We start from the raw sequence: 16342 nt of genomic DNA on the forward strand, positions 1-16342 counted from the left end.
CTTTACCAGACTAAGTTTGGAATGGAGTTGTCAAATAAAATACTTTAAGCACTGCCATTGCAATGTAGCTCATTTCTCTTCTCCAGTAAATTCACATTACGATGTTCATAATTTATTCAGTAATTCATATCAGTTTCACGATTGCTCCAAACCCAAAGGAAACCCTCTCTGAAAACTGAGTATGAATAACTCGAACATATATATTCAAATTGTAATTTTCATAATTAATTGCATAAAATCGTCGGTCTTTACATATGTTTCTTTCGAAAAGCAAGGGTCCCTGGTTCGATCCCAGCTCGCGCCGTGTGGACTTTGTGGTGGACAAACATCGTGCTCGTGGGTTTTCTCGGGGTTCTCCCGTTTCCTCCCACTTTCTTCATTCCACCATTTCACTCATTTCTCATTATCACCGTTTCCTTTAGCCTAACCGGTATAACCGTGGGACGTTAAAGTTAAAGATTTCATTTTCATTTCATTTTCGAAAAGCAATTGAAGAATATACAAAAAGAGAATACGACCAATTTTATTCATTTATCAGCACAACTTATATTTAATAAATTTATTAGTAAGTTTTTAAATAAAATAATTTATTATATTTAGTCTTTTTTCTTCAATTGATCCATTTTGCTTCATCTAGAAATTATTCATATTTTCTCGATACTTAGACAAAGCTAGAATCCACGTGGTATGTAAGATCGTTACTAGTAAATATTCTTTATAGGGTACGTATCTAATTACAGTCAGAATATTTACAAATTACCCATGAATATTTTTATTCTGGGGCGAAAATTTAAACATTAACCAAACGAAATTAGCAAGTATTTATATTGGTCTTTAGCTCACAGTAAATTGATTGATTGATTAAATTTCAATCAATCTGGACGTCAATAGCGACACATAATAAACTTTTTAGGAAGCAAAAATCAAATATGAGATCTACATATTAGGAGAACAGTGGCGAAAAGGATAAAGGAATAAATAACATAATTAAAACATGTAAAAAGAAAATGACTCAAAAATGGAAATAATAGAATTTTATAACAGGAAAAGCTCTAAAAAGAAAATTCAGCAGACATTAATCATTCCAATCGCAAGAATGAAGGTGAGTATATGCTCACTAAAGAAGGCATCCGCCAAACCTCGATTAAGGTTTTTATTTTAGGTATTACTAATAATTTTCTCAGGGCTGATGTGTCAAACGTTCAGCGGAATAATGCAGTGTTCAGAATACTAAGAGTTGGCGCCACGCACTAAATATTAATGAGTGAGATTAGAGTGTCCAATATGCAAGGTGTAAAGATTAGTTTATATCGGGGAACAGTACGCGAGAACGTTTGCCGATTCCCGAAGGTCAGTTTTACTGAGCGATGCTTATTTTTACTTCGCTTGGTTCCAATCCACTGCCCTATGAGAGTGCAATCGTTGAATGAAATAACTATGGAGATCAGAGAACAGAGGAAAGTGCTTCAGTGCGACTAATACCGATACGGCGGTTTTGGCGGTTGTGTCGGCACGTTCATTTCTCACTCATTAATGTAATGCCGACGTGTGCCTTCACCCAGCAGACAACAACAACACCGTTTTGTTGCTGTACCTGACGTTATTTCTCAAGAATATCTTGCACTAGATAGTGCTGTTTAGGGGAAGAATGGTAGTTACGAGTTAAAACTGATGACTATGTAAGCCAAAATTAAGTTTCTTGCAGTCAACAGCTGGTGAGTAGTCGAAAATAAGTTGTTTCAGTTCCTCCAGATGACAACTGGAGCTGTTAGGATTCCGCCATAGATGCACCGTAGTTGGGGTGATTAATGTTTGAGACGAAGCGTACCTTGTGAGCCAGTCACCGTCCACTCATTATCGATCAGTTCGTACTCCACCTTATCCAATATGAATGAAATCAAAAATAGTTTTAGAATTGATGGAGATGACGTATGGGCTGACTTGACCTGATGCCTACAATGTATGGAGAGTCACAATATGGTGTCGTTAATTTTAGAGCATAACGATGAGCATGGCTTGAATGTTTTAGTTATGAGGTACAAGAGGCAGCGATTGGTGTTTTTGGTTCTATACTCCTAATTTCAATATACGATTTTTAGCTGGAAACGTCATGTGGCTGTCTACAAACAGACAATCAGGGAAATTGCAATTACGAGTGCAAACAGAACAGGGAGCAGGGTTAGAATGCTCTCCTTTATACGACGCTTCACCAAGTAGCGGGAATCTTTTCAACAGCCATTAGCTGCCGAATTTGTTTCTCCCTCTGAAAGACTAGCCAGTATATGGAAAAAGTAGAATGATCACCCTTATAGTTAATTCTAACACAGTAGGGCTTGGTCGCTGTACAGGACTCCGCGTCATGATTTTCCTGGCCACAATTTGCACAAATGACAGGCGATACATCACATGATGCACTGGATTGTTATAAAGCTGACATTTTAAGCAACAAAACGGATTAGGCACTGAAATCGTACTTTTAATCAATAGTTTTCAGCTTTAACGAATTCTGGAAGAGTTGTCAAACTGAAAGTAAGTCGACTGGGAGTATGCTGGAAATAGTTAATCTGAGTTCTTACTTTTTATTCAAGCTACTTTAACTATATATTGGTCTGTTAACTAGATTCATTCTCATCTTTTGCGCTTATGGAATCCGAGTATGATATTAGTCTGCGTCTAACATTCAGTACTCGGCGAGGCTCTGCTGTAACGTGAAATCTTCCAATATTATCTCATTTGAGTATAATTTCCGTTTGTTTCTGATTATTCCTTTCCACCTACAAGGTGTCATTTCATTATTTTTAATGTCCATAATTTGTAGAACTGATATATAATAACAAAAGAGGGAAATCCCTTAATCCCACTTGGTCAATGTAGGTTTGAACGTCTTCCTAGTGGGTGAATCCTGACTCGAAATTAATAATTTTCTTCCGTAAGAGTACTTTATTTTTAAAATGTTCTAAATAAATGCTGTGTGTGGGCTCCGCGACATCACACCGAGGTGTTCATTGGAACTAAAGCCACTCCCAGAGCAATCCCTTAGCACACCCTCACTAAAAGGGCAGCGTGGAGCCAACATGGTCAAGGAGAACGTAAAATGTATCAAACAACCATTCCCGCCGACAAAAGTAAATAACCCCAGAATAGAAACAAAGAAAAAACGATAAGTGAATGAAGACAAGAATTAACCGAACAAAACCGGAAACAAATAAGAACATTAAATATTATGTAGAAAATTTTGAAGCTCTTTTCTTATTTTTTTCTTTTTTCGTATTTTTATATTTTTATTATAAAAAAATATAAGTAAACAAGCTACTGGATTCACACACAATTAGATCAGAAAAGGGAACGTCCACTGCTTCCCCATATCATATCACCCCACCAATTCCCGCAAGTAATGAAAAGGTATTTATAACAAAGGGCAGGCAACGAAAATGAAATGTGATCAAATGAGTAATAAATGAACCCTTCCTCTCAACAAATAGCTAATTTCAATGAAATAATTATACTAAATTGACAATGTTGGCGTTATCCAAGCTGGATGTTGGCGTCACGTGGATGTTGTTCCTTGTAACCCTCTTACAGAAAGTCATTGGTAATATAAAAAAACAAGTGGTCTTACCTTCTCCTACTGTAGAAAATACTATTAGTAGTTGTGTCTACTAGAAATTGAATCAGTTGTTTAAGGACAGAAGTCAATAGAGAGCTTTTATGATCGAGGTACTGAACCTTCGGGTTCCATAGGCTACAGAAATATTTGCGAAGTGTATCTCGTTCATATTTTATGATGCTACTCAGAGGGAATTAGCAGTATAAAGATCCATCATCTTCAGCAGTATGTAAATCGGTAATTTATATTTTTGTTAGTAAATTCGCAAACCATGTAAAAAAAGTAAGTTATATCTTCAATCAAATGAAAATTCCCCTGTTTTGTATTAATACAATTGATAATTTTGAGTTATTTTCTTTCCATGTATTTTATATTTTTTTTATTCATTCCTTTAGCCTTTTCACACTAATAACCTGAATTTTAATTGTTTAATATCTTACTGTGACGAATTTATACTTGAACTTCAGTTTTCTAAGAATTTTGTTTTCAATTATTAAATGTACACAACGTATCGACTATTATCCTTATCCTGAGAAGACAAATAGCCTTAACATTAACGTCTTCATTCAAGACCCACTAATCAATTAACCAGTCCAACGAGCATGCACTCACTAATATATATAAATTTATGTATATGAATAGATGATAACAAGATGATTTAAAACTTTTTGAGAAATCCAATAAATAACTACGGAATTGTGCATACATGTGTAAAGAACACGTCGTATACAACAACCAATTAGACTGAAACTCACGCAAAATGTGGGCCTGTAGAAGGTAAGCGCTAGTCAGTAAGTAGCGACAGTACCGATTCAGTTTAAGTTGAAGTTCAGCCTCACCGGGATAAGGTATAAGAACGGATGAGAGATAAGAATTACAAGGGGCAACTATATGGATGTTCATCATTACAGTTTCATTAAATTGCGTATCTTAAGAGGGAAAGGTCCTACTTTTCATTTCAGCTAGTCATCTTTAAACACGAGTTTGCGGTCAATATCATGAGGAACGATCTGGTAAGTTAGCGTTGTCATATCTTGTCTTTGTATTTGACAATTATGACCATCTGACATAACCCTCTAATAGAATAATAAACTTTTATATCTTTTATACATGTCGACGATGTTTGAGACGTGATACGAAGTGCCAAATTCTCGTCAGATTAGGTGAGTCTAATATTGCAATGGAAACTAAATGCGATTGTAAACTAATAGCATAAAAAGAAAGGGCACTTTCTCCATTGTACTGTTGTCTAGTGGGTATGTTCCCTGCGTCAGTGTAAAAGATGTATAGTATTTTTCATTGTTAATATGACTTATCGAACAGCAATCATTAGGTTGGCTGAAGAAAATAAACTGCCTTATTGATATTGTTGCGTAACTAGGAATCTTTTATGCAATATTATTCAAGTCTAGTGGCACTCCCTGCAGGTATTTTGTGGTCTAAACAAACAAGTTGATCTGTTATTCCCAAACCTGCTTTTGCTTGCGATATGATGATCTGTCCAAATCCATGCCTACTTTTGCTAGATTCTAGCCTTCCTTATACTACCTAATGATATGGTTTCTTAAACTCGTTCTAAAATTCTTTGTGTGACATTTAGTCTTTTGTGGCACATTATGGATTCAGCTTAACAATTATGAAAAACTATGTTCTCTCCCAGAATTTCCACTCTTCGTCCAAGACTGCATACAAAGATTGTGTGCTGATGTTACACTCCATAAATCCTCTTAATTATGACATGTTGATCCAATACGCAACCAATATCGAGAGTCGTTTACGTATTGCTCCGAATGCTTCATATACTGATAATATCTTGATTTTATCACTTCGTATAAAGATTCTGTCACCACTGAAATATGTGAAATTTTCATTGATATTTTAGATGAAAATAGTCATGCTTTCTTTTTAAAGATGTAAGCCTATAGATTAAGAAGGCTCAAAGAAAGGATGGAACACCAATACATCTCTCATGTACTAATTAAAACACCAGATTATGTATCTACAATCAGAAAATGTGATATTGGATTGAAAACCGTATAAATCATATTTGAATACGCATCTAAGAAAGTAGTTCTACCATATCCCTCATACCGAGGGTGTGATAGCTTACCCCATTGAGTGTCCCTTGATAGTTTTGCACTTACCATATAATGTATTTGCGAGGTATTAATATTGTGGTTTTATTGATGTGATTGATTTCTAAATAAGGATGAGTTCTTATATTTTGAAAGAATAGATTATATTATTATATTATCGAGTAGTAATTACTAAAATTTGAAAGTGAAAAATATTGTAGGTAATCATTGATTTCTAACTGTTTTATTCTGAAAATCACTATACCACATTTCTCATTATTAAATATTTTTCATACTTAATGACACCGGGAGTGCATGAAAAATTTACATTATTCCCTCAAAGAATAAGTCCAAAATGTATTCATTTGACGTTGGGTTGCAGGAGGCTTCTTAGTTATGTCAGCTTAATTCAAATAGCCATCCAATTGTCTTGGCCGCCAATTGGCTCACTATTTACAATGTACCTCGTTCAAATTGAACTTAAAACCGTTTATACTAATCCACATATCAAGCACACCGGAAATAAACCAAAACACTTAGTTCTTTCTAAATTCTGGCATAAAATTTACTCAAAATTATATATCGGATACCTAAATCACCAGGAACAAAATCATACTTTTGTTGAAAATGATCATCTCAAGTAGATGTGGTATGCATATAAATATATAAACGTATGCATATGTGTGTCTCTAAAATTAACAGGCATATTTGTGTTATATGTAAGAAACTTCATAGCATGATATATATATAACTTCCGTCTTTCAGGATGTGGAGGGATCTTCCATTCTGAACGAGATAATATAGTTTCACCAAATTTTCCAAACCAGTACCCAAATAATGCTGAATGTATCTGGGAAATACGAGTAGCTGATGGATATCATATTGGTCTATTATTTGTAGAGAGATTTCATCTAGAACAAAGTAATACATGCAATAAAGATTATGTGGAAGTAAGTATGGTTTTCTTCCCTGAGTACTTTAGTAACTATATTATATAGGTTGTCCTTTTTTCCTATGTTACATTTCCTCTGGTTCAACAGATCAATATAAGCTTACTTGATTACATATGCCTGTTTTACTCATTTTCTACGGCTTTTTGCCTTTTGCACTTCTATAATATGCTTTCGTAGTCTTTGCTCGTATTTCATTATTCATCTTCTACATATCTCTCCTAGTTTCTCTTTATCTTTGCATAATCTTTCTCATATTATCACGTTTTCTGCTCTTATTCACACTTTAGTTACCTATATCTTTTAGCTCTGCTGTGATGTGTACTCATACAGTTTCTTCTTCAGATTGAAGAATTTAAAACTTAAATTGCTCTAATTACCCACGGTTTGATGTCGTAGTAGGGGCCAGTGTATAGATATCCGAGTCAACAAAAATATTAGTGACGTCATAGGTCTAAGGTCAATGAACTTGGCTCAGGGTCAATGACCTAGGGGTACCTAGGACCACCCCCTCTAGATTTAGGCAGGGGTTCCTTGGCACACACCCATAAATTTTGACAGGGGTACCACCCCCTTAAATTTTAAAAATTGCTAAATCTAAAATTTTGTTACGGTAGCCTAGGACCAGACTATGTACCTCTATCAGTATTGGGGGTCCACCACGTTCCCTCTTATGGGTAAAAAATTCAAATTTTGGAGGTTTTTGACCTAATGTATCCACTTTCATGATGTCTTATTACCCGATATGGTTATATGGGCGTATACAGGGGTCAATTCCCTTTCACAAGACATGGGTATATTGAAGCACTCCTTTAAATTTTTGGGAGGGGTACCTTGGCTAACCCCTTGAATTTTGGAAATTGTCCAATTTAAGCATTTGGTATCATAGTACAGGAGCTCAGTATGTATCATGATAAATTTCGGTGGTCCATCTCCTTCCTTTCATGGGTACAAAATTGTCAAATTTTAGTACAGACTCGTGCTTGGTTATTGACTCAATTTATCCTCTTTGATGAGATCATATAGGGTTATAAGGTGTGGACGGGTATCCCCTTTGAATTTGCTAGGAACCTTAGGGTGTCAAATAGTAGTACGGTCACGTAATCAATGATCTGGTTTTGATGGGCGAGTCTTTGATACGATGACGGGTCCCTGGTCAATATTCTCTATGAGTTAGGTGGAAATTTTGAACATTATTCACGGTATTCGGAAGTGTTTCCAACTTCCAAATTAAAAAATTCAAACCAAAATTTTCGAAACAAAAAAATGAAACGAAAAAAACAAAAAGTTCCAAAACAAAAATTTCAAACAATATTTTGTAAGGAAAAACTTTTCAAATATTTCAAAGAAAACATTTTCAAACAAACTTTTCAAACATAATTTTCAAACTAAAAATTTTAAACAAAAAATTTTTGAAAAAAATTCAAAACAAAAAATTTTAAAACTTCGAAGTTTTTTAGCTAAAAATTTTCAAGCAAGATTTTGAAACGAAACAAGTTTCAAACTAAACATATGAAACAAAATTTCAAACAGAATTTTCAAACGAAAAGATTTAAAACAAAATTTTGGAACAAAAAATTTTCAAACAAAATTTTGAAAAAAATTCTAAACGAAAACATTTAAAAGTTTTTCAAGCGAGTACAATTTGAAATAGAATTTAAGATCAGTGATCAACTTTCACGGTTAACCGTCAAACTTTATCCAGTTTTTAACTATTCGATTAACAACTAATGGGTTTTGAACTATTCGATTAACAGGTAAACGGTTTTTTGTTTGTCGCCAACATTTACCAGTGAGTGCAACAATTTACAAACTAAAACAAAAAATATTGCAGTCACTTTAAATACCCATCATATTTGAAACAAGGTGTTAGTGTTCATCATATTCGCAGGGTTTAGGGGGGGGGGGTGGCAAAACGTATTTTGTGAAGCGATTAGTGTCACATCTCCCAAGCATGATCAATACTATCAATCTTTCGTAAGATATACTGGCATTATGCAGAATGGTAAGACGTGTATTCTACAATGCCGGTTTCATTAGAATTTCATGAAGGACTTCCACGAATGGAAGATTTTCAGCCTCAAGATGGACCACATTTGATTATTATTGATGATCATATACGAGAAGCGAATAGTGATATTCTTGATTTGTTCACGAAAAAATCACATCATCGAAATATTAGTGTGATTTTTGTAACACAAAATATATTTCATGAAAGCAATGCAAATAGAAATTTGAGTTTAAATTGTTGATAGTCGGTGTTGTTTAAAAATCCACGTGACAAGTCACAAATCAAGCATATGAGTTATCAGATCATGCCTGAGAATCCACTGTTTCTACAAGAAAGTTATGCAAAGGCAACAAGAAATCCACATGGCTAGTTACTAATGGATCTTAAACAAGATACATCCGATGAAAAGCGATTTCGTACAAATATTTTTCCTGACGATTTGCATCATTACGTTTATGTACCAACAAAACATGTTTGTTATTGTGAACGTGAAAAGGATAACTTAGTTTATCACGATGTCTCCTACAGTGAAACACGCTGATCTGCTGCGTGCTCTGCACAAAGCTAAACCGAGATTGCGTAAAGCTATTATTGCCAATGCAGATGCTTCATTAATTCAAGTATTTGTGAATGTTGTTATAATGTCTTAAAAGGCAACGTTCCACTGACAAGTGCGCAGAAGGCAAGATTAAAGCGTTACAAGAACACGCTCCGCTACCTCGTGGAGAATTCAAAATCACTGGATAAAAAGAAGAAACATTTAACCGTACAACAAGTAGGATTCTTATCTGCACTAGTTGCATCTATTGTAGGAAACGTGTTATCCAGTATTTTGTTTAAACAATAAACATCATGGAACATATCAAGAAGATGGTTTTAGTGCCACCAAAAATGCTTCAACGAATGCATGCATCATCATCCCTTGTGAGTATAAAACGAGAGCCCAATCTCGATCGTGAAATGCAATCTATATTGAATACATCGTATCCAAGTGATAAAGAAAATGGGATCAGTACAATAGAATATTACAGAAATATCTTTATGTGATAGGTGAACGAGAAGAACCAATCCCACTTACAATTACATGAATGAAAGCTGAAGGTGACTTCCGAATGTTGATGATACCACGAAGCAAGAAATTTTAGCCGCATACCATAAATGTATCGTAAGATAGACGAATTACAAATCCATCGTTTAAAACAAAATGACGTACTTACGTGGAATGATAAAGGAATAGTGTATATCAACGATAATAAACTGCATGGATCCAATATTGTAGATTTAATGTGCGATATGACTCGACCGAGGAAACATAACAATCCTCAAGGCTGAGAATTGTTTTGCAACTACCTTGCATCGTGAAACACACCTTAAGAATTGACTGGGAATCCACGAAGATTAAACTATATTGTCAAGCATATTAGTATAACAGCATCTGAAGGATCAGCATTATCAAAACCTGCACCTGAATTTTTTTCTTCTGGAGAAGAAGAAGAAGAAGATGATGACGATGTTTTAGAAGTCCGACCAAAAAGAAAACTACCATTCCACAATGGTCAACGTAAACAGCATGAACTAAAAGTGTAAATCCATTTATTATAATCCAGCACATCTTGCATAGTTTTCTACTGTAAAGAAATTATGGCAAGCCATAAGAAAATTTATACCTGTAGCAAAATTAAAACTTTGGATAAACAAACAACCTACTTACACATTACATCGTCCTATACGTCGTCGTTTTCGTAGAGACTTTTATATTATCAACAATATTGATAATCAATGGTGACGTGACTTAATGGTATACAATCACTTCAAAACTATAATGACAATTACCGTTATATTCTTACAGTGATTGATGTGTTTAGTCGACACGGGTGGGCTGTACAACTAAAATTAAATAGTGCAGAGAATATAGTGAATGCATTTGAAATGATTTTCCAGGACAGGAAACCAATTGTGCTACGTAGTGGCCAATGGACTGAATTTACCAACAAGACAGTATAAAAGTTTCTCAGGAAACACAACGTGCAACATGTTACAACAAAGGATCAAGATATTAAAGCCAGCATCGCAGAAAGATTTAATCAGACATTGAAACATCATAGTGGAAATACTTTACCAAATATCAAACATACAATTACATGAAAGTATTGGCTTTACTTGTAAAAGCAGACAATGAAAGTCGACATTCCAGTATTAAAATGGCACCTGAAAACGTTTCTCAAGACAATTTACTGCAGGTGTGGCATAACTTATACGACAAAAACTACAACGTTCCAAACAAGATACGGATTAATCTGTTGGTGATATTGTTCGTATTAGTAAAACAAAACGTATCTTTGACAAGGATTACCTCGGGAACTGGACTTGGGAAATATTTAGAGTAAAAGCCATTGTACCAAGGAACCCATCAGTGTATCGACTAGAGGATTTAAATCATCAACTCATCGATGGTGTTTTCTACAGAGAAGAATTACAACCAGTACCGCTCCCTTCGACGTTCCTCATCGATAAAATATTACGTACAAGAACAAAAGGTCGCAGAAAGGAGTATCACGTCCAGTGGAAAGGATATCCTATCTCATTCAATTCCTGTATCCCTGCAACTTCATTGAAGAAGAAGAATGGAACCTGATCAAGATTTTTACGTTACTCTTCCCAGTAATAGTTCCATGGATTATTTTCCAGAAAATACATTGACTTCATATATTACAACATTGACTTCAAAATTACAACAACGTGTAGAGTTTATTCAGAAATTTGATGTGGCAATTGTAGAGATTAATTATCCACATTCTTTACTGAACATTGACAGCGAAAACAATAAAATATATTACAAAAGTAGTAGTGATCAGAAACCGTGGAAGGTTGTGACGATCCCTTACGCTATTATAACAATATATGGGATCTTATTCATGAAATTACACATCATAAAGAAACCAACTTATTTATATCTCGTGATGCAACTAATAATATATGCCTCATAAAACATCCCAATAGGGAAATCCATTCTTCCGTACAATTCTCACCAGGTGTTAGTTTAATGTTTGTATTTGAACCAAAAATGATTTAAAAGATATGCAAATGGAACAATATACACCTGATGTACGATTAGGTTTACCATCACAAATGTACGTCTACTGTGACATTATTAAATTTGTCATTGTTGGAGATACAATGGTACCCTTCGTACGAATTGTCAACATGAATCCTGTGAATCATACTTTTGGAAGTCATGCAGTACAAATCTTTAATCTTGCACATTATGTTCCGGCGGAAAAAATGAATTTTGAGCAAGTATAAATCAACATAAGGGATAACACAAGCCATCGTATGCCATTCACCTTTGGAACGGAATGTACAAAAGTACATTTCAGTCGTCGTCGTCACGACTGATCCGTATTTGTAATATTACCAAAAGCAAGCGTTATCCGGTATCGGCAACGTCTATGTGGGAAGTCCCTATCAAGCAGAACATGACACTGGAAGTTTCCTTGGTGGCTTATTTCGTTCAGTGTTACCAGGTGGCTTGTTTCGTGAAGCAAGGAGCTAAAACTGTGGGAAAAGAATCATTAAAATCAGGTGCCAATATGATTACTGATGTTGTGATCTCGAATCAACCGGTAGAAGAATCGTTTCATGAACGTATGCAAGAGACAAAATCAAATTTAGAAGAAAAAGCTAAAAACAAGTTGAAAACTATGGTGGGAAGTGGATATCATAAACGAAAATGAGACGACTGCTCTTAGTTTGAGGTTGACCTTCCAACGATTAACAACACCATCAATCCTACGAAGAGACGTAAGTAATTACATAAGTAGAAGAAGATATCATTGGCAACGTCACCAGATATGTTTGATTAATTCAACGATGGCTTTCTTGCATCATCAATCCTGTGAATGTGTAAAAAGTGAATTGGACATTTTTTCAACGTTACCCAAAACCGGTGTTCTGGACAATCATATTATTGGCTGCAAACCAATTGGTTTAATAGCTGAAAATTCACCAATAGAATATGTAGAGAGTGATAGCAATGATCAATATATTGATTTGTCACAAATCTTATTGTACATCCAAGCACAAATTGTGAAATCAGATGGTTCCTCCTTCACCGAAAAGGATAAATTAATTGCACCTGTCAATGATTTTGTAAATGCCATGTTTAGAGAAGTACAAATCTATTTGAAAAATAAATTGATTTCATTTCCGTCACATAATCATCCATATCGTTCGTACCTGGAAAAACTGCTCAATTATAGTGATGGAGCTAAAAATACACATTTACAAACAGTAATGTGGTTTCAAGATACGGCTGGTCATATGAACGCAACCACCCAGTGAGAACAAAGGATTTCAACAACGCTATGAACTGACAAAACAAAGTATGAAATTCGATATGATTGGACATCTTCATTGTGACATTTTTAATCAAGGTAAATTAGTGATCAAGATCAAGATTCTAATTCATGTAGTATAATTACGTGTGAAACTTATTCCTGCAAAATCAAACTTTTGTCTGATGGCCAGTGAAAGTGATGTCAGTGCAAAAATCAATATTCTAGATGGATCGTTGCAAGTAAAAAAAAGAAGTTAGCATTAGCCCTAGTGTCAAATTGGCACACAATAAAATTTTACAATCTACATCGGCAAAGTATCCTCTGACAAGAGTTCAAATGAAATCATTTACCATCCCGAAGGATTTATAATCCAAAACTATTGATAACCTGTTTATGAGAACATTGCCAGATCGTATTATTATAGGATTTACATCGAATGACGCGTCTAGTGGAACTATTACCAGCAATCCATTTGAATTTCAACACCTAAACATTAATTTCTTTACATTTTACATGGATGGAAAAGCTGTACCTTCAAAACCATTACAACCCAGCTTTGAAGAGAATCTCTACATTTCATCGTACCACACATTGTTCTCAGGCTCTGGCATACATTTTACCAATATAATTTCAAGAGCCGACTACAAGAGCCGACTGGATATACACTGTTTGTATTTGACCTAACTCCCGATTCTTCTGCTGGAGATTGTCGCTATTGGAATTTATAACGACATGTAGCCATCCGATTGGAAGTTCATTTCCAAGAGAAATTAGCAGCACCTGGAAACTGTATTGTGTATGTGAAGTTTCCTCACTCCTAGAGATCGACCACCAGCGCAACATTATCCTGGACTTTTAGATTACAAGGTACGTATACGTTATGTATCATTTCCATGCACAATGTTGAATACATTACAATTAGCTAGTGCTTTAAACGGCAGTCCATTATTCAGAAATCATTTTACTGGGGTATTTGCAAGCAACGAGCCGTCAAACTTTATCCGTTTTTTTAACTATTCGATAACAAATAAACGGTTTTGATCATATGTATCACTGAGTGTAAAATGTTGAACTAAAGTGTTCAGACCAAGATTTTTAAACAGTAATCAATAAATGTTAAACAAAATTTAAAACTGAATACAGGAAAGATTTGAAAATCATTAGCCAATCAGGTTGCATGAAAGATAGTGATCAACCAATCAGATTGCATGAAAGATAGTGATCAGCCAATTAAATTGCATCAACAATAACTTTGCTAGTGATTAACCAATCAAATTACGTCACCTTAGACAGTGAGTTGTGATTAAATTTCAAAGTGTTGTAGCATGTATTGCCTTTCGTCTATGAGTCATAAGATTCAATAAGGTTACCTATCAGATTTTTGAAAGCTCAAGGTAAAAATCAACTACCATCAATGATCTTAGATTGTGAGTTGTGACTAATGTTCAAAGTATTGTTTCACATCGATTGATTATTGAACGTTCAAACTTCGAGCCTCATACTAAAATTCTGTTTATCACCACTCCCAAAATTAAAAGAATAGTCCTACGTGCGTCTCTCGATATACCTGTCTTAGAATTAACCATATCATTATATGCTGTAGTTATCTTTTAATAAGGTCAATAACATCTGTCAATTGTTTACCATAGAAAGAAATAAGCAGAACCAATTGTTGTCTAGCAGTGTGTTATTTGATAACTCCCACGATTTTTGAAACGGAAATGAATCCCTGTACACTACCTCATCAAGGTCAATCACGAGATACAACGTATTGCTTACGTTTATATTTTGCCCCGTAGGTTGAATAATCACGACCAATGACAATTTTATTTTGACAATTCTCAAATTATCCTCCCAAAAGATTAAAAGGAACGTATCAATGTACCAATGTCATGGGCTTCCATAATCACATCATAGGTCAATAACTGACCACGTGACCATACTAATATTTGACAATGATTTACCTGAAGAATGAAATAAACTGAATTACCCAATTCTACGAACAATTACCAATTATTGATTTGACAAAAAGAGATGCATCCATCCGAAAACTTATGATTAATGCACAAATACACCTATGTGTTATGAAAAAAGTAATAAATCCTCTACTCATTCAATAATAAAGTCGTATCAAAGAAGACAAAATAGGTCAATAACCTTCGAAATTTAAATATTTTGCCTTAATTGGGACAACGAAATTTTAAATAGGTCCTAGAGAATGTTTACCGAATTTTATTTGGTAATTCGAAAATTAAAGAAATGGTCCTATGTACCCCAACAAAATTTAAAAAGGAAACATAAAAGTATAAAGGAAATGGCCCCTGTACACATCCATCCTTATCAAATGGTTCATTTATATTTTTGACAATTTTTTACCCATGAAAGAGAACGAGATTTATAATGGTATTTATTAGGGACCTATCCAAATTTTAAGAGGTGAGTTCAATATACCTCTCCTAAATTTTCAATGTACCTATATCTTAAGAAAGAAAATAGACCTTTGTACACGTCCATATAATCATATAACGTAATAAGACTTTATCAAATGGAATAAATTGGGTTAATAACCGAACACATGGTCGTACTAATTTTTATCAATTTTTTTAAACGTAAAAGGGAACGAGATGGATCACCGAAGTTTATAACTAGTGATACACATTAGAGTCCTATATTATTATATCAAAGTTTTAAATTGGACAAGGGTGGGCCAATGTACCTATACCAAAATTTTAAGATGGAAGCATCTTAAGAAATAGAATAGACCCCTGTGCATGCCCACATAATCACATAAGGTAATAAGACCTCATCCAAAAGGAATAAAATGGGTCAATAACCTCCGAAATTTGCCTTTTTGGTATTTTTAACCCATGAAAGGGAACGAAGTGGACCATCCAAATTTATAGTGGTACATATTGAGGTCCTGTACTATGATACCAAATGTTTATATTGGACAATTTCTAAAACTGATGGAGTGAGCCAAGATACCCCTCCCAAATTTTTAAAGAGATGCATCAATGTACTTATGTCTTATGAAAGGAAATGAACCGTATATATGTTCATATAACCATATAAGGTAATAGGACCTCATCCAAGGGGATAAATTGGGGCAAAAACCTTCGAAATTTGATTTTTTAGTAATTTTTTACCCAAGAAAGGGAACGAGGTGGACCACCCAAAATTATAGTAATATATATTGGGGTTCTGTACTATTATACCATATGTTTAAATTGGGCAATTTCCAAAATTTAAAGGGGTCAATAACCTTTCACCTATGACGTCACTAAAATTTTCGCTGACTCGGCGAGATATACGTCGGGGCATACTACTGATGTCCCTATTTTTTCCAAGTTCTCTTGGAAGTT

The 16342-nt window shown here is 34.5% G+C and overlaps 1 protein-coding gene across 1 annotated transcript in view; it reads left to right on the forward strand.

Annotated features, from left to right (window-relative positions):
* The window catches only part of LOC145683884 (cubilin-like), a 1291374-nt gene that overhangs the window by 900606 nt on the left and 374426 nt on the right, over window positions 1-16342 (forward strand). Inside the window, exon 54 of the mRNA XM_081755522.1 lies at window positions 6448-6632. Within this exon, the coding sequence (XP_081611648.1) occupies window positions 6448-6632 (185 nt within the window). The remainder of the gene's footprint in view (window positions 1-6447; window positions 6633-16342) is intronic.

This window comes from Thermobia domestica, chromosome 4, assembly GCF_964235325.1.
Source record: "Thermobia domestica chromosome 4, izTheDome1.hap1.1, whole genome shotgun sequence".
NCBI lineage: Eukaryota > Metazoa > Arthropoda > Insecta > Zygentoma > Lepismatidae > Thermobia > Thermobia domestica.